This window comes from Ovis aries, chromosome 2, assembly GCF_016772045.2.
Source record: "Ovis aries strain OAR_USU_Benz2616 breed Rambouillet chromosome 2, ARS-UI_Ramb_v3.0, whole genome shotgun sequence".
NCBI lineage: Eukaryota > Metazoa > Chordata > Mammalia > Artiodactyla > Bovidae > Ovis > Ovis aries.
In genome coordinates, this window is record NC_056055.1 from 149920434 (window position 1) to 149945836 (window position 25403).

Sequence of the window (25403 nt, forward strand, 5' to 3'; positions counted from 1 at the left end):
GCTGTCTAATAGAACTTTCTATAAAGATGAAATTTTTCCTGTCTGTGCTGTCCAATGTGGTGGTCACTAACCATATGTGGCTATTGAACACTTGAAATATGTCAAGTGCAACTGATGACTGATTTTAATATTTTCACCTTCAATAAATTTCATTTTAAAAATAGTGGCACAGTACAGTTTTAAATAAATAAATTGTATGAACCATGTGCTTTTTACCTTAGTAATTTAGTTACAGTAAACAAACTTCTTTCTTTAGATCAGTCTTGGAATTGGTTAGATGGATCAAAAGTGACATTTGTCAAATGGACAAAAAAAATTAAGAGTGGCAGAGGACAATGTAGCATTTTGTTAGCTTCAAATGAAACTTGGACAAAAGTTGAATGTTCACGTGGCTACGGAAGAGTTGTCTGCAAAGTTCCCTTGGGTAAGTATGTAACCTGTCCTTGTGGAACCTTTTTGAAGAATGGGTCAGGCAATAAATGTACAATTCAACTGTGCGCAAAGTTTTGTACTTTGCCCCGGAGTACTTAGTCCTTAGAGTATATCCATACAAACTTGATTAAGTCAGAAAGATTCTTTCCCTCAGAAAAATGAATTACAAATGACAGTAAATGCACAAGATGTCTAGGATTCCGAGGGGAAAGTACTGAACTGTCCAAACTTTGTATAATTCTTTCCTAAGAAAAATGGGAGCTGCCAGAGTTTTAGGGAGGTCACTTCTTGGAAAATGTTAAAATGTATTTTATTCTATAGTTCAGAGATTAAAAGCTCAAAGGTCTAATTCTGCAGTTATTTCATTTCCTTTCTCCCTATTCCCGTACAACTCATAATAAACAATAATGCAAAACTGTATTTAATTAGTTACAATGTCCTAAGTATCTATAGGAAATTGTACTTTGAACTTCTGTTTCATCATAATTGGTACATAAATTAACCACAAAAATCTTAACAAGCTCTAAAATTTTTACATTAACATTTTTAAAGATTAACATAAAATGTTCATTTTGGTGTACCAATGTTAAAAATAAAACCTTAACTCTAGGTAATCAGTATCTACATATTTATGCATTGATTCAGTAAATATTTAGAGTATCTGTTTTATGTGCTGGGGTGCACCCATGAGGAAGACAGGTAAGATTCCTTTTCTCACAGAGCTTACAATCTATTGAAGACAGTTAAGGAGTAACCAAGCAGGTCCATTTTTAAAAGAGAGGAAAATATCAAATAGTTATAAGCTCTGTGGTGCAATGGTAAAGAGTTCTGGAGAAGGAAATGGCAACCCACTGCAGTATTCTTGCCTGGAGAATTCCATGGACACAGAAGCCTGGCTGACTGCAGTCCATGGGGTTGTACAGAGTTAGACACAACTGAGCAGGCACGTGTGCATGCACACACATAAACTGTATTGAGACTAGGGGTTTCGCTACTCTAGATCAGGGGTGATCAGGGAAGGCTTCTTAGAGTGGGAGATACGGAAGCTGAAATCTGAAAGGCCAGCCGAGGCCTTTGGGATCAGCGGAAGAGTCATACCAGGCAGAGGTACCAGTTGGAGCAGAGAGCCCAAGACAGAACCTCTTGCTGTGGGCTTAAGGAAGAACTGGAAAGTAGACAGGGGTCAGACAGGTAGGGCTTTGGAATCCTGAGTCAAGTGTTCAGGTTCTATACTTAGTAGAATAGAGAACGGGTAGATTTGGGGTGAGGGAGAAGTAGGGTTAGAATGGTATAAACCAGGAGTTCCGTTTTGGCATTTTGAACATCCATGTAGAGATGAGCTATCCATATGGAATGTCTAGTGTGCAGTTGGACATCTGAGAGAGAAGGAAAGTCAGCACAGAGATGATATTAAAGCCATGGGATGCAATGACTCCATCTTGGCAGCATGTAGATAAGGGCCTGGAACAGTGCTTAAACTTGAATAGTGAGGTCATCCTAAAAGGTTAATTTCCTTTAAAGCAAATAACACTTTATTTGGCACTAGGTAAGTCAAACACAGACATTTACCAGCCTTTAGCAATTTACTGTCAAAGTAAGGTAATATACGGGGAATGAGGGTCTCAAAAGGATGATGGGAAGGGAATGTGAGAATAATGGTACCACTCTAATTTCTTTGGAAGAAAATTGCTATAGGAGTGAAGAGGATTTGAATGAAAACAGTTAAATTGGACCAGAAAGCACTGAAGTGTTTGATGATGAGTTTGAATTCTGTGTTGACACTGTGAGACAGTCAGCACTTACTGTATCTAATTTGTACAGTGTTCACATATGTGACACAAAGCCTAATATATAAAATCAGTGATGGTCACTGTTCTGTTCTGTCCTCCACTGTCAAACCTTTCTCTGGTCTAGGCCCTGATTACAGAGGACTAGGTATCGCGCTTGCTGTGCTGAGTATCTTAGCTCTAACCTGCGGGCTGGTCTGGCTCTTCTTCCGAAGGAACCGTTGGCACTGGTCGGGCTTCTCTTCAGTTCGGTATCAACAGGGAGGGAATGAAGATGAAATTATGCTTCCTTCTTTCCATGACTAAGCTCTTCTAGAAGTTTGCTAATTTGCACTGATGATTTAGGAAAAATGAGCCATTTAAAATTTTCCCAATGTCAGTATTTACTCTGTTTCAATGTTGAGGTATTAGGTACTCTTTTTGTTTAATTATAATGCTGGTATCTACAGTTAACCCACAAAATGCCATGTTTATAACTACTTAATGGCATGAAAAGATACCAAAGTTGGAACTAAAGTCCAAATTGTTCATAGGGTAATGAGTTTAATGTGTGTTTTCTCTGTAAGAATGTAGCTGGTAACTAGGATATGAATGGCATTTTAACAAAATGTCTTAGGAAATAAAATTGGCATATTACTGGGTCACATATGTACATTTAATTTTAAGAACATCTAAGCCAAATGCAAAATTAGTACCTCTAGATAAAAACTAAACAGTAAATAATATCAACATTGTTTTATAGTAGTCATTTGTAGCATTTGGGGAAAATTATTGAATAATGAGACATGCAAACAGCAAAATTATGCCTCTTGGCATGATTTTCTTATACTGTTCCAAAGATATTTCATACCAAAATTATTGAAATGCAAATAATTTTGTTCTGTTCATAGTTTTTCAAAGGCTTTTAAAGAAGATTTAGTACTTAATGTTTTTATAAGTGTGGAAATATTTTTAGATTGATTAGATATCTTATAGCAGTGTGTTTTTTGTTTTATATAAAACATGTTTTCTTTTTAAAGGGAATCAGCTAAGGATGAGATTTTTTTGAAAATTTCACAGTTTATATATTTAACATAGTATGGCAACTTCTGACTAAGAAATTTTTATTCTTTGTTCCCTTTTTACATAAGAGATAGGAGGTCTGTGAAAATTGTGTATATTTGTAAAAATGAATTTTACAATGAAACTCTAAATCTTGTGATTACTACTAAAATGTGAATGGTTTAGGAAACATGGTTTTATGGTTATTGTTTTGAATTTTACCACCTAGAATATAGTCTTAATAATAGCTTCTACTGGATATTGTGAATGTTTTATTCAGTGTTTAACTTATATTGACATTTGTACTTTATTTTTATAGAAAATCCACAGATTTATTTTAAAATTTAGTGTTTATATTATGATAATGTTGTAAATAACTTTCTAAGACAATTTTAGTGGTCTAACACACTGTAGTATGGTCGTCCTGAACTATTTTATACTGAATTTATTAAATTCTCTTACTGTATTATCTGTGCAATTTTAGTTGTTAAGACTTTCTTCAATGAACTGAACAAATTTGATGCAACAAGTACAGGTATATATAGTGAGTGAGTGAAGTTGCTCAGTCGTGTCCAAATCTTTGTGACCCCGTGAACTGTAGCCCACCAGGCTTCTCCATCCATGGGATTTTCCAGGCAAGAATACTGGAGTGGGGTGCCATTTCCTTCTCCAGGAGATCTTCCCAACCCAGGGATTGAACCCAGGTCTCCCGCATTATAGGCAAGCGACGCTTTACTTTCTGAGCCACCAGGGAAGTCCAGTAGTGATGCCATAATAAAATCATTTTCTTTTATTATTTAGGTAAAACTATTGTTGATCTTATGTAAAAGTATTTGTTTTCTGTTTTGAAAAATAAGTCTCTAGATTGGGCTTTATTATGTTACGCATATAGCATGACAAGAAAAAAAGTGTCCAGCTATTGTTAAGCAAGGCCTCAAGATCTTGTGTGTACTTTTAAAAGAATAAATATAATCATTTGTACATCTCTGAGTGTTTGATTTTAGGCTGCTTTTTGGATTCCTCTGACTCAGCATTTCTTCTGGCTACTGGGTCAGCAGGGGTCCCACCTATAATACACTTGCTTCTCTCTCTGTTTGCCTCCCTCAGGAGATCCTGCACACTGCCTCCCACCCCACGGCCTTCATCAACCACTTCTAAGTCAATAATTCAAACATCTAGTTTCAGGTTCATATTTCTAACTCCCACTGAACAATCTCTATGAAGGTCCTTCTTACCATGACCAGAGCTGTCCATATTGTGTTCCCTTTCTCAGAAGAACTGAAGACAGCCTTTTCCAATCTTCCTAACTAATCCAACCCCCACATGTGGTCTGACAAAACTGATCTTTCAAAACGAGGCACCTAAAATAACAGAGGATCAGGTATAGAGGACGAGTTTAGAAGTGACCAATAAATACCCTCTGACAGTATTCTCCCTTCCCCAATCCCAGGGCAGGATGTTTCATTACCTGGGACATCTGCCCTGCAAATGTGTGCTGTAGTGTTGGAAACCCCAGTCCTGACTCGCTGCTGAATTGATGCTAGGGAAAGCCAGAGATTCAGGTTTCTTTCTCTTCGGTTCATTTAATCCTAAAAGCCTCTTGGAGAAACAAAGACCTGATTGCTCACTGACTCACCTAAAAAGACAAATTTTAACTATTAAGTTCAACAACTTTTTACCTAAAAAGACAAATTTTAAGTATATCTCAAAGACTTTATTATTTTTAATTGAGGATAATTGCTTTACAATGTTCTGTTTGTTTCTGCCATACAACAATGTGAATCAACCATAAGTATACATACATCCCCTCCATCTTGAACCTCCCTACCACCCCCAACGTCATCCCACCGCTCTAGACTGTCAAAGACATTTTTTAAAAAAAACTATACCTCATGATCTGTACAGTTCAGTTCAGTCGCTCAGTCATGTCCGACTCTTTGCGACCCCATGAATCACAGTACACCAGGCCTCCCTGTCCATCACCAACTCTCGGAATTCACTCAGACTCATGTCCATCAAATCAGTGACGCCATCCAGCCATCTCATCCTCTGTCATCCCCTTTTCCTCCTGCCACCAATCCTTCCCAGCATCAGGGTCTTTTCCAATGAGTCAATGCCGGGAGCCAGTGTGAGGAATCCCGCCCGTGACAAGGTCATGAGGAAGGAAGCTGACATACGCAAGGCGTGCTCAGACTTCAGGGACCCCTCTGGAAATTCCTAAGCATGTACCCCAACAAAAATCTGCCAGCTTTTGTGCTCTGCTTTTCCACTCTTCTGACATTTTCTGGAAAAAGTCAATTCAGGGCTTTAGTCTTCTGCATTTGAAAGAGTGTTTCAATCCAAAAAACCCTCTGATGGCTTTCTAGCCTGCCTGCAGGACTCGTACAGCTGCGGGTGTGACTGTTTGAGGCCTCCTGACCACAGGAGGCACAGGAAGCTTAAAACATCCTAGGAATGTAGGAGCTTCCGAGGAGTCAAAATCTTTTTAGGACTGATTAAAGGTTTCATTTGTTGAGTCAATATTTGCTGCCAAATTTTCACATCCTTTAGTTGTAGATATAGTTAGAAAAACAAGTAGTAGACCTTGTGTTAGCAACATTAGATCTTTGAGTTAAGTACCCTCTTTGTTGTGTCCCACTGCACCTTTGTTCTATAGAGATGTAACTTTAATGTTAATGCTTTAAGGAGATGTAGATTAAAGAAAAACACTTCAGGGGAAACAAGATTAACATTCATTAAGGAAGAGAGCCAAAAAGTGTTAACAAGCCTCTTGGCCAGAAGATAATGTAAATCACCTGAGACCTTTTGTATACCAAATGATGTATAGAAAGAACCTGAGCTGTGAACGCTACATAATCTTGTGTTACCCATTGATCTCTGTGTTTTATCAAAAGTATAAAAGGCCTTCTGAACAATAAAGGATGGGGCCAGCTTCTGGGGCCAGGGGCCGGGGGCCAGCTTCTTGGACCAGCTTCTCTAACTAGTCTCCCGGCCTGGTTTCTTGGCACTCTGGCTCCCCCCGTGTCTCTCTCTCTCTTTCTTCTCCTCTCTCTTTCCCTCTCTCTGCTCTTTACTTTAATTTCGGGCTGAATTTCCACCTGGAGCGCGGAGGCTCGCCAGGTCTACTTACTTGCCCCGGCTGTTAAGACCTGCGAGAAAGGGAGCTTAAGGCGAGGCACCCTTAGATATTCAAGCGGGCGCCGGTGGCCCAACGTAGATGGTGCAAATTCCTTGTCTGGAATTTTATTGGCCTTCCGCGTAAACCAAGCTATTCAGCCCTCTTCCTCCACTTAATCTTCTTACTACACTATAGTTTCTTAATCTAATCTTTCATTAATAAATAAACAAGTCTTTCCACGCTGACGCCGTCCACCCTTCGAATTCCCTGGATCCACCGGGGCTGGACCCCGGCAAGTCAACTCTTTGCATGAGGTGGCCAAAGTATTGGAGTTTCAGCTTCAGCATCAGTCCTTCCAATGAACACCCAGGACTGATCTGTTTTAGGATGGACTGGTTGGATCTCCTTGCAGTCCAAGGGACTCTCAAGAGTCTTCTCCAACACCACAGTTCAAAAGCATCAATTCTTCGGTGCTCAGCTTTCTTCACAGTCCAAGTCTCACATCCACACATGACCACTGGAAAAACCATAGCCTTAACTAAATGGACGTTTGTTGGCAAAGTAACGTCTCTGCTTTTGGATATGCTATCTTGGTTGCTCATAACTTTCCTTCCAAGGAGTAAACGTCTTTTAATTTCATGGCTGCAGTCACCATCTGCAGTGATTTTGGAGCCCAAAAAAATAGTCTGACACTGTTTCCACTGTTTCCCATCTATTTCCCATGAAGTGATGGGGCCAGATGCCATCATCTTCGTTTTCTGAATGTTGAGCTTTAAGCCAACTTTTTCACTCTCCTCTTTCACTTTCATCAAGAGGCTTTTTAGTTCCTCTTCACTTTCTGCCATAAGGGTGGTGTCATCTGCATATCTGAGGTTATTGATATTTCTCCCGGCAGTCTTGATTCCAGCTTGTGTTTCTTCCAGCCCAGCATTTCTCATGATGTACTCTGCATATAAGTTAAATAAGCAGGGTTACAATATACAGCCTTGATGTACTTCTTTCCCTATTTGGAACCAGTCTGTTGTTCCATGTCCAGTTCTAACTGTTGCTTCCTGACCTGCATATAGGTTTCTCAAGAGGCAGGTCTGGTGGTCTGTAATTCCCATCTCTTTCACCTAAAGCCAGACATTCTGGAATGCGAAGTCAACTTGGCCTTAGAAAGCATCACTATGAGCAAAGCTAGTGGAGCTGATAGAATTCCAGTTGAGCTATTTCAAATCCTGAAAGATGATCCTGTGAAAGTGCCACATTCAATATGCCAGCAAATTTGGAAAACTCAGCAGTGGCCACAGGACTCGAAAAGGTCAGTTTTCATTCCAATCCCAAAGAAAGGCAATGCCAAAGAATGCTCAAATTACCACACAGTTGCACTCATCTCACATGCTAGTAAAGTGATGCTCAAAATTCTGCAAGCCAGGCTTCAGCAATATGTGAACCGTGAACTTCCAGATGTTCAAGCTGGTTTTAGAAAAGGCAGAGGAACCAGAGATCAAATTGCCAACATCCGCTGGATTGTCAAAATAGCAAGAGAGTTCCAGAAAACATGTATTTCTGCTTTATTGACTATGCCAAAGCCTTTGACTGTGTGGATCACAATAAACAGGGGAAAATTCTGAAAGAGATGGCAATGATCTGTACGGCAAACTCTAATTTCCTTTATATTCTAAATTAAAACATTCTCACACTAATATATCTCAACAAATTTAGTATATGTCTATTTCTCCCTTTGGCCAAGCTAACTTAATCAGTTCTGCCCAACCAGAATCTGAGAGGCTTTTTTTCCATTCTCCCAAACAATTCTTCTTATATTCTCTTTGTATTAATATGAAGACAGCATACCCCTCGTTTCCCAGGATAGAAACTCAGAATTCATCCTTGAAGCTTCTCTTTCTCATCTCTCTGATCCAGCAACTCTGTCAGTTTTTCCCCACTCTTCTCATGGACTGGTCATCTTCATTGCCAGCTGTCTTTAATTCAGAACTTTATCCTCCTTTCTTTCTGGATTATCTGCACGAGTTTCTTCACTGGTCTTCCTCATCAGCCTTTCCCCTTCACCCCATCTTGCCCATTCCTAAACCTAGAGAAGCTGAGAGTTACAGAGAAGGACTCCCCTTCTATTTTGGTCTCCATTTATGTAGTCCTAAGTACCTTAGTTGGCAAAGTAAGCAGAGACATTACTTTGCCGTCTAAGGTCTGTCTGCTCAAGGCTATGGTTTTTCCTGTGGTCATGTATAGATGTGAGAGTTGGACTGTGAAGAAGGCTGAGCGCCGAAGAATTGATGCTTTTGAACTGTGATGTTGGAGAAGACTCTTGAGAGTCCCTTGGACTGCGAGGAGATCCAACCAATCCATTCTGAAGGAGATCAGCCCTGGGATTTCTTTGGAAGGACTGATGCTAAAGCTGAAACTCCAATACTTTGGCCACCTCATGCAAAGAGTTGACTCATTGGAAAAGACTCTGATGCTGGGAGGGATTGGGGGCAGGAGGAGAAGGGGACGACAGAGGATGAGATGGCTGGATGGCATCACTGACTCAATGAATGTAAGTTTGAGTGAACTCCAGGAGTTGGTGATGGACAGGGAGGCCTGGCATGCTGCGATTCATGGGGTCACAAAGAGTCGGACACAACTGAGCGACTGAACTGAACTGAAGTACTTTAGGTCCAAAGGGAGCTCAGCAATGCCCAGCCCAGGACCCTCTCCAGGAACCTTTAAGGGGTTGAAGCCAGTCCTGAGTAGTCCTAGGGTTTTGGTTTCCTGGCCATATGCCCACTCTTTTTAAAAAATGTGGGCTTTTTTTGTTTGTTTTTTCTCTCTTTTAATATTGATTTGTTTATTTTATTCGGCTTCATGGTATCTTTAGTTGCAGCATGCAAACTCTTGGTTGTGGCATGTGGGATCTAGTTCCCTGACCAAAGGTCTAGCCCAGGTCCCCTGCATTGGCCGCACAGAATTTAGCCCCTGGACCACCAGTGAAGTTCCCCAACACCCTCTTAATACAAAGTAAGGTCAAGTCAATATTGTTTCAAAGGCTAAACAACAAAGAGGCAAAGTCAGATGAAACTGTAGTCCAGGAATTAGGAAAACATTGGTGATCTTAACCAATAGGAATGCAGAAAATCACCAGACGGGAGTGAGCTGAAAAGTGAAAGGAAATTAGGAAACAAAGAACATGGATTTTTGAGATGTAGAGATGGGCCATAGCTAGAGTGAGAAGAAGGAAAGGTGAAGAAGACTTCTTTCCAAAGGAGGTAGGGGAGGAGATTTACAGGTTTAGAAGCTGAGAGGAATGAAAACAAAACACATCATTGGAAACCAATGAACAGAGAGAAGTTGATGCAGGGGAGAAAGGGGAAGATCTTGAAGAAGATGGGATGAGAGGGCAGATCTAAATCCATATATAAAGGAACTAGGTTTGGATGGGATGGGAGGAAGCTTGCCTTCCTCTCTAAGGACAGAAGAGAATGACCTGTGTGGAAGAGAAGGGGAGAGCAGGCAGGTATTTGAAGATGTTTATCTATACCTGATGGCCTCTATTTTCCTAGTGAGTAGAAGGTGAAGTCTTTTTCAGAGAAAGATAAATATTGAATGGGGTTTCAGCTTAAAGAGCATAATAAAAAAGTGAAATATTCTATGTGGGGAATGAATGAGAGAGGAGAATGATCAAGACAAAAGACTGCAGAAAAGGCTTACTGGGCTCACATGAAATTAAAAGCCATATATTAGTAGTGACAACCATCAGGAGAATGAATAGATTTCTTCTACCTGCCCTCGGCTGTAGAATTGAGGAAAAGGAGAATATGAAGGAGAAAATAGAGCCCCCGTCCTCAAAAAATTAAAGATAGAACTACCAGGTGATCCAGCAGTCTCACTTCTGGGTGTAAAACGAAGTCAAAGGATTGGAGTCCAGAATGAGATCAAAGAGGAAGTAAACAAGTGAGAGAGAAGGAAAAAACAGTATGAGATGTAATTGGAAAGTAGGACATCATAATGAGAGATTTTGATGAAATAACTATATTTTCCCATGCAGAGGGGGTAAGTAGTCTGTCTTATATTAGCATAAAAAATGAGGAAGTGTGCACCAGAGTTAACAGTGGGGAAAATATGTCTTCCTTTAGTTCAAATGACTGAAAAATAAAAGACAGCTGAAATGGATTATTTGCCTAAAGTAGATTGATTCATCAAGGTGCTACTTCTATTGTAAATCTATCAGTTATTTGAAAATTAGTTTAATAAAAATCCACATTGATACAGTGTGCTTTGGTGCCTGAGGTAGGGGTGGAGATAACTTATTCAGTTAGATGACTGTTCATTTCCCCTTCGTAGTTAGCAGGATGAGAGTCCCCAGAATCGGGAGGTTTGAATATTTAAACACTGTGTACATTTGAAAGGATTTGCTTTGGGTTTGGGTTTAGTATACAGTCTGAGGAATGATGGAGATAAATCAGTTGAGCAAGTCCTTGATACTTTGGCAAAGACTGAACCTGGAGAGGTTGGGAGAGTCCAGCAGAAGACCTGGGCTCTGGTTCAATTTTTGGCATCCACTGTGTGCCCATGGCTAAGTCACATCCTTTCTTTGGGCCCCAGTTTCTTTATCAGTAAATGAAGAGATGGCCCCACCACCTCTGACATTCTGAGACTCCTTACAGACCCCTTTGGTCAGATAGTGCAGTCAGTCCATTTCCAGTTGGACAATCAATAGCATGGAAAAGATTAGACTTGATTTTTTTTAAATAGACTGTCGTTTTTGAGCAGTCTTAGGATAAACATTGAGCAGAGTTCCCACATACATCCTTATGTCTCGCCACCTTTTTCTTATTATTAGCATCTTGCATTAGTGTGGTACATTTGGTAAAATTGATCCAATTCAGATATATTATTCTTAACTAAAGTCCAGAGTTTACATTAAGATTCCTCTTTATGTTGTATATTCTATAGTTGTGACGAATGTATAATGATATGTATCTACCATTACAGTATTGCTCAGAACAGTTTTACTGCCCTAAAAGTGCTCTGTGCTCCACCTAGTCATGTCTCCCTTACCACCTCCCTCAACTCTTGACAACCACTGATTTTTTTTTTTTAATTGATACCACGGTTTTGTCTTTCCAAAATATAAAGTTGAAATAATAGGGTATGTGGGCTTTTCAGACAGGCTTCTTTCACTTAGCAATATGTGTTTAAGTTCATTCCATGGTTTGATAGTTCATTTCTTTCTAGTGCCAAATAATATTTCATTGTGTGGATGTACCACAGTCTATTTATCCAGTCACCTACTGAAGGATAGCTGGGCTGCTTCAAATATCTATGTGTAAGTTTTTGTGAATATGTAACATTTCAACCAAGGATGGAGAAGGAAATGGCAACCCACTCCAGTGTTCTTGCCTGGAGAATCCCAGGGATGGGGGAGCCTGGCGGGCTGCCATCTATGGGGTTGCACAGAGTCGGACACGACTGAAGTGACTTAGCAGCAGCAGCCAAGGATAAATACCAAGGAGCATGAGCACTGAATCATACGATAAGAGTCTGTTTAGTTTTCTGAGGAGCTGCCAAACTGTCTTCCAAAGTGGCTGCACCATTTTGCATTCTCACTGGAAATGAATAAGAATTCATTTTGTTCTCTATCTTCTTCAGCATTTGGTGTTGTCAGTGTTTTGGATTTTAAAAGTCATTCTAATAGGTGTACAGTGGTATCTGGTTTTAATTTGCAGTTCCCTAGTGACATATGATGTTGAGTGTGTTTTCATGTACTTTTTGCTATATTTATATATCTTATTTGTTGAAGTGTCTGTTCAACTCATTTGTAAATTTTAAAATTGAGTTGTTTATGTTTGTATTCTTGAGTTTAGACTCAATTTAAAAACACTCTTTTGCTAATGACATGAGGCAATGTCAGAGTTTAAACAAGCAGGCTGTGTGACTCTCATTTGTCTGGTTCCAGAGACCCCCGCTATTCGAGTTACAGTTGCATAGTTCACATGTATAGTAACAAACATGATTGCTGCTGTTTTTCTTAAACAACAGAAATTTATTGTGTCACAGTTTTGGAGGCCAGATGTTCAAGATCAAAGTCCAAAGTATTCCTTTCAAGGGCTGTCAAGCACAGTTTAAAGACCCTCATCCAAGAGCTGATGACGGAAGTTGTCTGATGGCCACAGCCCACTGAGAGAACCTTTGAAAAGGTTTCTGGCTATTGGGTTCAAAGAACAAACACCACTTTAACCAAGTGATCAAAGTTAACATTACCAGTGATAAGACAGAATGACGTGGTCTTCCCGGGCTGGGCATGCCACTTCTGTGGTACTCTTGCCAAACACTAACCAACCACCACCACCACCACCACCACCAAACCACAGAAATATAACCTGAATCCTCTGCTTCCAATCTCCCTCAAGAGGAAGCATCAGACAAACCCAAACGAAAGGACGTTGTACACAGCGACTGGTCAGTACTCTTCAAACTTGTTTCCAGATAAGCAGTGACTCAGGAACTGTCCCACAGTACAGAGACTGAGGACGCGTGACATCGCAGTGCAGTGTATGATCTCGGATTGGATTTTAGGACAGAAAAATGATCAGAAGGACAACTGATGAAATATGAAAGGGCTGTAGATTAGCCCACAGTATTAGATCAGTGTTAATATACTGGCTTTGACCATTGCACTGAAGTTACGTACGACGTTAAGATTTAGAGAAAGAAGCGTTACGGAAATTCTTCTTTGGAAACGTTTTTGAGAAGCTGAATTGATTTCGGTTCAGATGAAGTTTTAAAAACCATGGTGAGCCGGGGCGCCGGCCGGAAGGCAGCGCGGGCGGGCTCTCGGCCCGGCCGGGGCGGCTGGTGGGAGGGGTCGGACGGCGGCTCTGCACTTCCGAGAAGCGCGCGCGCCGCCCGCAGCGCCGTCATGCCGCGAGCCGCACCTCCCGCTCTTCTGCTGCCGCTGCTGGGCCTCGCCGCCGCCGCCGCCGCGGGTAAGCTGGCCCCCGGCCGCGCCCCCTCCTCGGCCTGGGAGCGGGCGCCCGGAGCAGACCCTCCACCCTCTCCCCGGGCGAGGGCTGCCTCTCGACGGGCAGGTCGCGCTCGCCTGCGCGCCCACCCCAAGCGCCTCCGGAGGCTGGTCGTCACCCCTCGCCTCTGCGTTCGGTGGGCTCCGTGAGAGCGCCCCTGGGGAGGCGAGAGCCCGCAGGGAGGGGATCTCCGGGGACCCCAGAGCGCCCTTCATCTCCCACCGTGTCCACATCCTTAGCACGGACCCCAGTCGCGGGCAGGGGTCCCCAAACGGGGCTAATTGACAGGAGAGCAGAAAGACTTATGAAAGCGCCAGGATGAGCGTAGTTTCACGGCCGTTTGGGGCTGAAAGGGGAAGTGGGGAAGTTAGACTGCGGCGATTTCCCCCAGCTCGCGTGCAGCTGGGGTGGGATGGGAGTGGGAGGAAGCTGACCCTTCTTTGCTCTCGGCGTTGTTTGTCCATTTGGATGGTGTTCAAGATGTTGAAACAGGAAAACAGTTCAGCCAAATAACCCCTGAGTGGAAGTGGGAAGAGAACAGGCGAGGCTTGGATTCCACTTAAGTCGTGTGATTTAAAAATCTTTAAGTCTAGTCTGCTGTTGTGCAAGTTTCATCTGAAAAATGACTCGTGATTTCCAAAATAAGTTCCGAGGGAAATAGACTCTTCGATATGTTTTGTGTTTTTTTAAAAACAAGTTTCTCTTGTAACGGTGTCAAAAATGTTGTTGGGGGAAACTCTGGGGAAAGACTTACATCCCAAACCACTATGGATTGAACAATTCTGGGAAATAAGGAGCAAAATAAAAACAGAGTGAGTACTTGCATGGGTCTGAATAAATTGATTATGCAAGAATTTGTCATTTTTTCCCCTGAATTTCACTGCTGTTTTATAAATTCCTGCTGGAAGCCTGCTGACAGGATCTCAGTGTTGGAGGCAGCAGTAGCATAAGCAGCTCAGAACTTGCTTACAAACTCAGAGCTCCTATCCTGACACCTTTTGTCGACCAGCATTTATGACCAGTTATGCCATCTGCTGCCTATGGAGGAGCAGAAGGGAGAGTTTCACTCTGTTCAGACTGAGCATATCAGGTTTGTCCAAAACAAGGCTGGACTAGAGATTCTGCCAAGCCCTCTTAATGCACACCCTCATGTTTGCCAGTTACATTTAAACACCTATTTAAGCCACCCTCTGGGTTGCTGAGCCCAGAAGAGTTGATGCTTTCAAACTGTGGTGCTGGAGAAGATTCTTGAGAGTCCCTTGGACAGCAAGATCAAACCAGTTAATCCTAAAGGAAATCAACCCTAAATATTCATTGAAAGGCCTGATGCTGAAGCTGGAGCTCCAATACTTTGCCTATCTGATGTGAATAATTGACTCATTAGAAAAGACCCTGATGCTGGGAAAGATTGAAGGCAAAAGGAGAAGAAGGCAGCAGAGGATGAGATTGTTCAGTAGCATCACAGACTCAGTGGACATGAATATGAGCAAACTCTGAGAGATAGTGAAGTACACGGAAGCCTGGTGTGCTGCAGTCCATGGATTCGCAAGAGTCGGACACGACTGGAGTGACTGAACAACTGAGTTTCTGTGCCTTTGTATGTCAGACTAAGAAAAAAAAAAAACTTGTCAGATTTCTTTAGAAGCCCATTTCTAGATTTTGATGTCTCTTTTCTTCAGAGAAGCTGTTTTGATCAGCAGTGGAGGACAAGCATTTACCCATTTGGGCCCTTGCACTTCTTAATAGAAATGGTGAGACCAGATGAGGAATTCAGGCTGGGCTTTACTGGGACTCGAGCTGCAGCGCAGGGGAGTGAAAACAAGTAATAGGTGCTCTTGCTTGCTCCCTAAGTAGGGTGAGCTGGTCCCTTAAATGGGGTGAGGGTAGGGGCTGACGTAGTCCCAGACAGAGAAGTAAGTGGCTAAGGTGGGCTGCCCACCTGCTTGATGGTGCTGTGTGCAGAGATCAGGCTCAGTACCCTGCTTTTGCTCCTGGAAGCTCAGAAGTGGCAGTTGGGTTTTGATCTTTTTGTATCTTGTTGCTCAAAATTTGCCCCAGTTGCCCATGCATGCAGTTATTTGTAGTCTCTTATAGTGTCTTTGTTTTCTGTGGGTCGAGGAGACATTTGTCCAGGTGCAAGCACTGTAGCAAAGGGTCTCAGGTCCCAGCCTGTCTCAAAACTGTCTTTGGAAAGTTTTGTCTTTTTTGTTTTGGTTTAATAAGTCCAGTATGGTTACATAGACTTTTTAAGAGCTGAAGAAGTGCATGTTGAATAAATTAATGCTGTGAATTTATCAATTTCTCTCAGGAGGTTTTAAGGATTAAATTAGAAGGTGCATGAGTTTTGGCATTAGGTACAGACTGTGTGGTCTTGATTGAATTGCCCAACTCATTGCATTTCAGTTAAAATGGAGATTATGACCATAGGGTGATCATGGGCATTCAGGGAGTATGCCATGTCTAGCACCTATTCGAGGCATTGTGAATCTTGGTTTCCCTTTGTTCTCTTCATATGAAATGAAGGGTAATTATTGCAATTAGATAACATCATGAGTGCAACTTTATGTGGGTTGATGTGTATGGTAACTGAGCACATTCCCATGCATGTTGATAACACAGAGCTGAAAACCTGTGTCCATGTTTTATCATACTTCACCAATTTATCTAGACAAGATCAGGAATAATATTTTGCTTAGAACTAAGTAAAAAGAGCTTTTGAAAGTTATTGTGGAATTTGCCGAATGGCAAGATCTTAACAGGAAAGGTCCTATGGTGTTGCAGAAAATATAAATGTAATATTGAAATGGAAATTATTGTTCTCTGTTATTTTGGATTTTATTAGAATAAATGATCTTATGTTTTACTTAGCTATTATCTTGAAAAATCACAATGAACAAAACATTCTTTAGATACGTGCGTTAGGTGCCATGGCATCCCTTTTAAAAAGTTCTTCTGGAACACCACATTTTGTATGTAGTAAATGATCAGTGGAGATTCCCTGTGGCACAGAGGGTAAAGCGTCTGCCTGCAATGCAGGACACCTGGGTTCGTATATGTTTCTTGGGTCAGTGATTTCCCGTGGGGAGCGTTAATATAAGAGAATGTAAGCATGTTAGAGTAAATCCCATTCTGATGGTGGTTACACGGATCAGAATCTAGGTTACTAATTTTGAATTGCCATAGCCTGCAATACTCTGCCTCCTTCCCTGATGTCACCTCTTACCACCCTTCCTGCCATTCACTCTGTTTATCCACACTGACCTCTGCGGGACTCAGCCACCTTCTGACTCTTCTGCCCAGACCACCCTCTTCTTGCCCATTCCTTGGCAGGGACCCTTCCACGTCCTTCGGATCTCTATTCACATGTCCTCTCCCCAGGCCTTTCCTGAACACCCCACCTTCTCTATAACATCCCTGTGTTTTCTCTTCAGAGCACTCATTTCTCTTGGAATGAATCTTGTCTTCTTGCTTGTCGCTCCCCTCACCAAGGAAGCTCTGTAACAGCAGAAAATTCACTGTATTGTGGATTTTTGTTTTGTTTTGAAATGTGTCTCTATGCTGTATTCTAACTTATAATAAAAGGACAAAAAATTTAGATGAATGGCGGCGGGTCATGGGATTGCAATTTCTTTCAAATTATTTTTATTTTTGCCCTTGAGCTCATCTCATAATTGAATTCAAAGCATTAAGTCACTTTAATCTATTGATTTGACTTATTCTGACCATTGTGGATAGTACAGTGATGTTTCAGCAAATATTATTTTAGATTGTAAAATTTGAAATGTTAAAAGTGTTTATTTTTCTTCCAATGAAAAAGTTATAATTAGGTATTATTTCAGGACTTCTTTCATTGAGAAGCTTTTAAAAGCTTAGGTGTTGAAAGCTTTTTAACACTTACGTGTTGAAAATTAGTTTTGCAACAAGGTTATCATCCACAATTTTTTTCTGATACATATCAAGTATTTAAGATTATTTTAGATTTTGAGGGCAGATCTTCAGGTTGCATCAATAAGAAAATGGACCAGTAAAGCCCAATGAGAAAGGTGCAGAGAAACACTGCCACCCTCATTCTATGACTAAAAGTCTTGACAGCTTTTCTGAGAAAGGATTTGAAGGGAGAAGATGGGGGTTGACATCTTGGAAGCTAGGTTGGGTGACATTGAGAGGGGACGGAGTGTCAGAGTGGCTGAATTTCCTTAGGGTTTAGAGAGATCTTGCAGCCCAGGCCTTCCAGGTTATCCAGGGGCCTGGTATACTGTATCGTCCTCCATACATAATAAACATAATAACCAGTGCCTGTTTCTCCCTCTGCCACAGTTGCCCTTGTAGAAGGTAAGTGACTGACCTATATCTTAATGGGAGAAGGACAAAGGTCTTATTGATAAGGAAAAAAAAAATACAATCTTGCCTTTCCATTGTTAACATTCAGAACATGTGTGTCCCAAGGATCACTTCCTCTTCTGCTGTGCCTGGTTCTTTAAAAAAATTAATTACAAGGGAACAGAGAGTTCTATTAGAACTCGCTGGCAATGCAAAATATTCCTGTAGATATACCATCTTATTCATTTAGCACATGATAATTTTAAGCAGAGGATCTATTTGGAAACTTATTGGAGTTAAGTATAAGCTTTTAAAAGTTTCATCAGGTTCCTAAATCTCTGTAAACACAGTAAACCAATAGAATTATAAAATTATACAATCCATAAAGAGTCCTTTCAGTTCAGTTCAGTTTAGTTGCTCAGTCATGTCCGACTTTTTGTGACCCCATGGACTGCAGCATGCCAGGCTTCCCTGTCCATCACCAACTCCTGGAGCTTGCTCAAACTCATGTCCATAGAGTCGGTGATGCCATCCAACCATCTCATCCTCTGTCGTCCCCTTCTCCTCCTGCCTTCAATCTTTCCCAGCATCAGGGTCTTTTCCAATGAGTCAGTTCTTCACATCAGGTGGCCAAAATATTGGAGTTTCAGCTTCAGCATCAGTCCTTCCAAGGAATATTCAGGACTGATTTCTTCTAGGATTAACTGGTTTGATCTCCTTGTAGTCCAAGGGATTCTCAAGAGTCTTCTCCAACACCACAGTTCAAAAGCATCAAAGAGTCCTTTAGGTGCAACGTATCTTTCAGGACAACTGTGAAAAAGCAAGAGTAACAGAGAAGCACATTGGAGAAAGCATTGTGAGCAGGATATTTTTTTCTTTTGAGCAAAGTATGTTTATTGAAGTATATTTTCTAGAAAATATTACAGGTTCTGTAACTGAAAACTTATGCCAGTATTCTGGAAGGCAGGTTTTTCATTGTAACAGGATTATAGAAAAGACACTTAGTATTGAAAATGTAACCTTTCTTTTTTTCTATTTTTGAGTAATAATTGTCAAAGATTATAACTGTACAGTATTAAGAAGTATAGAACAAAACACAATTAGTTTAGCTTTTCTCTATGTGTGAACCTCAGTTCTGTCATAGGAGGTATCAGCCTCTATGTGAAAATTCTTCTTAGAGTAAAAATATTTTTGAGTAGTGCTTAAATCTTGTTTCTGGGGCACAGACTCTGGTAGCATGAGAAGAGGGGTTCAGCGCTGAATTAACTGGAGTTACTGTTAATGCTGAAATAAGTCTGAGGAGAACGCTGTTGGAAGTTTAAAGGATATGAATTTAACTATTTGTTTTTTACTTTTTCTGCCTGTAGCTTTTTGTTTTTATTTGTGTGTGTTTTTTTAATCTTATCACATATTGTTTATTTAATTATTCAACAAGGGTCTTTGTCAAGTATCATTATCACAATAATACTCCCATCTCAGAGGCCTGTGAGACCTAGATAAGCATTTGGCTTTTTTTTTTCTTTTTCAGCTCCTTCACGTCTCTTTTTTATATGTCACCTTTATGATGATCAGCACACGTGAATATGTGTTTGTCTTCAAAGGGTAATACAGCCCCCTTTCCAAGAAGATAGGCTACTGTGGTTCTTGCGCCTAGGGCCTTGACTTGTGCCATATTATGCTCACCATCCAAGCCATGATTAATCAAAATAAGGGTAGTTTCCTAAATCAAAGACTGACTACTCTTAAGCTTGGTAGCAATCCAAGAGGGTACCTGGTATAAGAACACTAGGAGGTCTGTTTGACTGCTAGGAGATTATCCTCAGATTTCTTATTATCCCGTGTATCCTTGCAGAACGTCTCTATCATTTGGGGTAACCAAAACAAATCTTTAGTCTTTATAACCGGAAAGGCCTCTCACATGGTGTATAGTGTAAAGTCCTGTAGAAGTTCAGAGGGGTCAGAGTTTAAGGAAGGTGAAGGTGGGATGCCTCACAGAGAATTGACACGTGAGCTGCCACTGAACAAAAGAATACAGTTTAGTCTACAGATGAGGTGGAAATCAGAGTTCATTGTAACCATAAAGCCTAAGAACTACTGGGTTGGCCAAAAAGTTTGTTCAGCTTTTTCAGTAAGATCATGTGGGAAAAACTGAGTCAACTTTTTGGCCAACCCAATACAAGTGTACAAAGAAACAATTTATAAATTTCACTTCACTTGTTGTTAATTATATATTATATACTTAATAGACATGCTTTATTCCATTAAACAATATTTCAAAAATTATTTTTATATTCTTGAGTTATTTATCATCATTACAAAATCCTATGTGTAGCTTTGACTAGAAATAATACACAAGAGCATTTCTCAGCCCATGGTCCAAGAATTTTCGGTGATATGTGAGGTGTTTCAAGTGGCATTAAATGTGGTAATGGAGTTTGTTTCTATTTCCATTTTTTAAAATTCTGTAAGACTAAAGGAAAAGCAACAAAGGGAACCAGAAGAAAACAGGGGAAGAAATATATGAAAGTCAAAGTTTGCAATTCAGAGTATATGCCCTCCTGACTTTCAATCTGAGTTTCATTCTGGAAATGACTGCTTTTTTTATTTTTCTCTATCGTGTCTTAATACAGAAAACATGTGATGGCAGGAGTGTGGGGTGGGAGGGACCTGCCTCGGTAACCCTTTCAACGAATATGTGACTCCTCTCATTGTGGTTTTTATGGTGGTCTCTCTACCTGGAATTTCTTCATCTTTCTCCTTTTCCACATGGTAAAGTTATCCTGTGAATTGCAGCTCAAATATTACCTCCTTTTTGAAATGTTTCCTTACTCTTTTTTTGTCTGTGTATGTGCTTACTCAGCCACATCTGTCTCTTTGTGACCCCATGAACTGTAGCCTGCCAAGCTCCTTTGTCCATGGGGTTTCCCACGCGAGAATAGTGGAGTGGATTGCCATTCCCTTCTCCAGGGGATCTCACCGAACCGGGGTCTCCTGCATTGCAGGCAGATTCTTAACCATCTAAGCCACCAGGGGAGCAAGTTACTTTTTTCTTCTATAGTCTCATAACTTTAACCTCTCATACCTTTGATATGTATATGTGTCTGACTCTCCTAGCAGCCTAAACACTTTAAGTGTAGGACTCATTCCCCTTCAATCAGAGGTCCCCAACCTCCAGGATCTAATGCCTGATGATCTGAGAGGTGGAGCTGATTTAATAATAATAGAAATAAGATGCACAATAAATATAATGCGCTTGAGTCATCCTGAAACCATCCCCCCGCCCCCCATTCCCATTCCCCTCACCGCCACCCCCACCCCAGTCTGCCCCAATATGTGGAAAAATTGTTTTCCACAAAACCAGTCCCTGGTGTCCAAAGGCTGGGGACCACTGTCTTAAATCCTTTCATCCTTACTCCTTGGTGCTAACTGTTGTCTCTGACACGTGGGAGTTGCTCAGCCAATGATTGTTTGATGGGTGATAGTAGTGACAGCTATCAATAACTTGCTCAGAAGTGTGAAAGAGGGGATTCTGCTTCTGACTCTGGTGAAGTGGGACTCCAGTAAGACTCCCCCCAAAAACAACTGGAAAATCTAGATGAAATTCTGTAATAATGGTATTTGCAGGCATCAGAGAGCTGTTTAGGCAGCTTATTGACGTGAGCCCACTATCCTGTGTATTACTTTTCCCTTTAGAAGAATTGTCCACATTTTAAGGAGCTAAGAAGAGAGCAGAGTTTTTGGCATTCTCATGGTATTAATGAGACAAAAATTTGAGTTTTTACTTACCAAAGAGGAGGGACGCTAGCTAATCTCCAGGCTTCACTTGGAATCCATGGATATCGGGCCTCACAGAGATTTTAACAGCTCCCTCAGGTGGAATCAACCCTTGATTGTATTTAAATAATCTTCAGTATGCCAGCTGCGTGCCAGGATCCTTTCTAGGGGAGAATGACATCATCTCGAGCCTCTGCAATTTTTTTATTTTAAATATCAAATACCAGATACTGTGAAATTTTTCCTGCACAGTATCTGGTATTTGATATTTTAAAAAGAAAACAAAAACTACCAGGCATAACAAGAAACAGGCCAAAGCTGGGAAAATAAATAAAAACAGACCAATAGATAATCCAGAAATTAGAGTTTTCAAAAATGAACTTTAAAATAGCTGTAATAATTTCGAGAATATTTATAAGGTTGAGAATTTCACCAGAGAGTCAGAATCTATAAAAGTACAAACAAATGGAAGTTGTGTAACTGAAAAATAGCTGACATTATGAACTCAGTAGTTAGGTTTGACAGCAGATTTGTTACAAACTGAAGTAGACTGTATATGTGTGTGTGCTTAGTCGCTCAGGGAAGGCAGTAGCACCCCACTCCAGTGCTCCTGCCTGGAAAATCCCATGGACGGAGGAGCCTGGTGGGCTGCAGTCCACGGGGTCCCTAAGAGTCGGACGCGACTGAGCAACTTCAGTTTCATTTTCATGCACTGGAGAAGGAAATGGCAACCCACTCACTGTTCTTGCCTGGAAAATCCCAGGGACGGGCGAGCCTGGTGGGCTGCCATCTATGGGGTCGCACAGAGTTGGACACGACTGAAGCGACTTAGCAGCAGCAGCTTATTCGCTAAGTTGTGTCTGACTCTTGTGACCCCATGGGCTATAGCCTGCCAGGTTCCTCTGTCCATGGGGTTTCCCAGGCAAAAACAGTGAGTGGGGTGCCATTTCCTTCTCCAGGGATCTTCCCAACCCAGCGATCGAACCCGGGTCTCCTGCATCTTGTGCATCACAGGCAGATTCTTCACCACTGAGCCACTGGGAAAGCCCAGAGAGTAGGTTAGGACACCATAAAAACGAGATTAGGATAGGGAGTGCCAAAGGTATTAAAATAGGAAGGAACAAAGTGAACATATTGAACATGTGAAATCTAACATATATGTATTTTGAGTCCCAGAAATGGAGGAGAAAGAGAGTGGAAAAGCATCACTGAAAGTGATGATGATGGCCGAGGGCTTTGTGAAAGTGAGCAATGAAAATGAAGCCATAGATTCAACAGTTGTGTTGCATTCTTAGCAGGATTCAAAAAAAATACTAGCGATACCACTGTCAAACTACTAAAAATCATAGACAAAGAAAAGCTTGAAAGCAGCTACCAAAGAACAGCCATCAGACTGACATTTGATTTCTCAACAGGACTGATAGAAGCCAAAACAGTAAAATTACGTCTTCAATGAAAAATAAGCTTCCTGTCAAGAATTTTTTACTTTCAAAAATATCTAAGTGGGAAGAAAATATAAAGACATTTACAGAAAATCACAAAAGGAGGGAATTTGTAGTAGATCTACCCTTAAAGAAACACTAACGGGGTTTATTCAGGCAGACAGAAAATTATTCAAATAAGTAATTCAAATATACAAGAATGAAGAGCAACAGAGAACGTAACTATGTGTTCAAACGAACATGCAAAATAGTAATAGAACAATAGCACAAAGAGAGGGAAGTTAAACTACTGTAAGATCCTAGAGTTGTCTAGGAAACAGTAAAAGTACTAATTTATTTTCAGTACTAATAAATCAAGATTGCATGGTGTAATTTTCAGGGTACCCACTATAGGAAAAAATTAAAGAATATATAATTAATAAGCTAAAAGAAAAATAGAATATAAAATCGTCTAATAATCCAACAAGGGAAGAAAAAGAACATAAATTAAGTAGGACAGATAGAAAACAGTGAAGTGGTAGATATAAACCCAAAGGTGTCAATAACTATATTAAATGTTCATGGAAATAGCCATTCTTTTTTCTATGATAATTTAATATCTCATATCTTTAGCTGTTCATGAAATTCTCATTTTCAAGTTATTTAACAGTGTTTCTCTTTTTCTACATAGACTGCCCTTCATCCACCTGGGTTCAGTTCCAAGACAGTTGTTACATTTTTCTTCAAGAAGCCATCAAAGTTGAAAGCATAGAGGATGTCAGAAATCAGTGTACTAATCATGGTAAGGAGTTTATTCTATTTTTTTTTTTTTCACAGATCAGTAAAGAATGTTCAGTGATTTCTTTAAAAAAATGGTTTGTTGTGTCTTACTTTTTTACCTTTGGTCCTTGTAACAACTTTTATTCTATAATATGCAAGACAGGCAGTGGAATGGGGGTGAACTCTTGAGTTGGAAGTCAGCTGCTAGAGAACGCTGCTCAAAGCGGAGTGACAAGAGCAGTGTGTATTTGGTGTGAATACTCTGTGTCAGTCACTGTTCTTAAGCACTTAATACACTTTCACTGGTTTTAATTATTACAGCAAACCTATCAGGAAGTTTATTATTTGCCTTCTTTTATCAAGAGAATAAAACTAGTTCAATAATTTGTTCAAGGTTGAATAGGAAACAATTGGCAGAGCCAAGATTCATACCAGGGATTGTCTGATTTTAGGAACCGTGTTAATCACTCTGTCTTTCTGCCCTGAAAGTACTGTTTCAGGCATGCAGTGTGGGCAGAAGTCAGATCACATGGTATTGTGACACGTGGTGTGGAAGAATCTGTTGTTGTTCAGTCGCTAAGTTGTGTCCCACTCTTTTGTGACCCAATTTCATTCTCCAGGGGATCTTCCCGACCCGGGGATAGAACCTGAGTCTCCCTCATTGGCAGGGGGATTCTGTATACTGTTAAATAAAAATGAGAAAAAGGCTGTTTGCTACATGATTTGCTCAGTATTCTCTGGGAAATATAATTTCACATTGTGAAATATTTTAAATAAAAATGTCATTTTTTAAAAAGCTGTGCTTGAGTGTTCTTTATATATTTGGCTCTTTGGCCTAAAGTGCATCCTTGTTGAGCCTCTAATTGTGATACTTGTCAGCTCAAACTAAAACTATGGTGTCAATTAACATCTTTTTCAACTGAGATACCTATGATGGTGACATGAGAGTCCTTGATTATTTAAAAGTGCTTTTTATTATTGTGTGAGATCTAAAAATCTTTTGATTATTTCACTAAATTTTCTCTTAAGCATATTCATAACACCAGCATTTAAAAGTACCCTTTACCAGGAGTTCCCCAGCAGTCCAGTGTTTAAGACTCTGTGCTCCCAATGCAGGAGACAGAGGTTCAACCCCTGGTCAGGGAACTAAGATCCCACATACTGCAGGCCATGGCCAAAAAAAAAAATTAAAATGCCCTTTACCTAAAAAACAATTCTGACAACCCACCAATATAACATTTTGGAACAATATCAAATTGCTTTAGGGTACTTTAATTAAAATCATATTCACTTATTATAGAAGGAATAAATATAAGCAAAGGAGTTTTAAATCCTAAGACATGCCAATACCACTCAATACATATTTATTGTTTTTCTTAGGAATAAATGTAGGCATAGCAGTTTTAAATCCTATGAAGTGCCATGGAACGCTCAATACATATTTATCATTCTTCTTACTTGCTAAATGGTGTTGAACATTGGCTCTTTGAAGACAAGACATTTCCAACATGCCAGTTTGGTTTTACTCCAAGGAAATGGAATAATAGGAATTTTGCTGGTCTTACAAGATTTTTTAAGTGATGTTTTCTCCCACAACTATTTTCTGTCTCTTTTTAAAAAGCTATATTGGATATACTTAAACAAAAACACAGATTTCAAGAAACAGATTATGTTGGAGGCTCAGAGCCAAGACAAGATGTGTTCTATACTCCTGTTAGTTTGT

General features: G+C 40.4%; 1 protein-coding gene across 3 annotated transcripts in view; it reads left to right on the forward strand.

The window, feature by feature from the left end:
• LOC101109941 (lymphocyte antigen 75) overlaps positions 1-25403 on the forward strand; it is a 120891-nt gene that overhangs the window by 82426 nt on the left and 13062 nt on the right. For 2 of the 3 annotated variants that reach the window (XM_042244906.2, XM_042244907.2), the window contains exons 34-35: positions 257-424; positions 23592-23702. In XM_042244906.2, coding sequence (XP_042100840.1) covers positions 257-424; positions 23592-23702 — 279 coding nt within the window. Of the gene's footprint in view, positions 1-256; positions 425-2346; positions 4242-23591; positions 23703-25403 lie in introns of those variants that run through there. The other variant, XM_004004668.5, reaches the window with a different exon arrangement.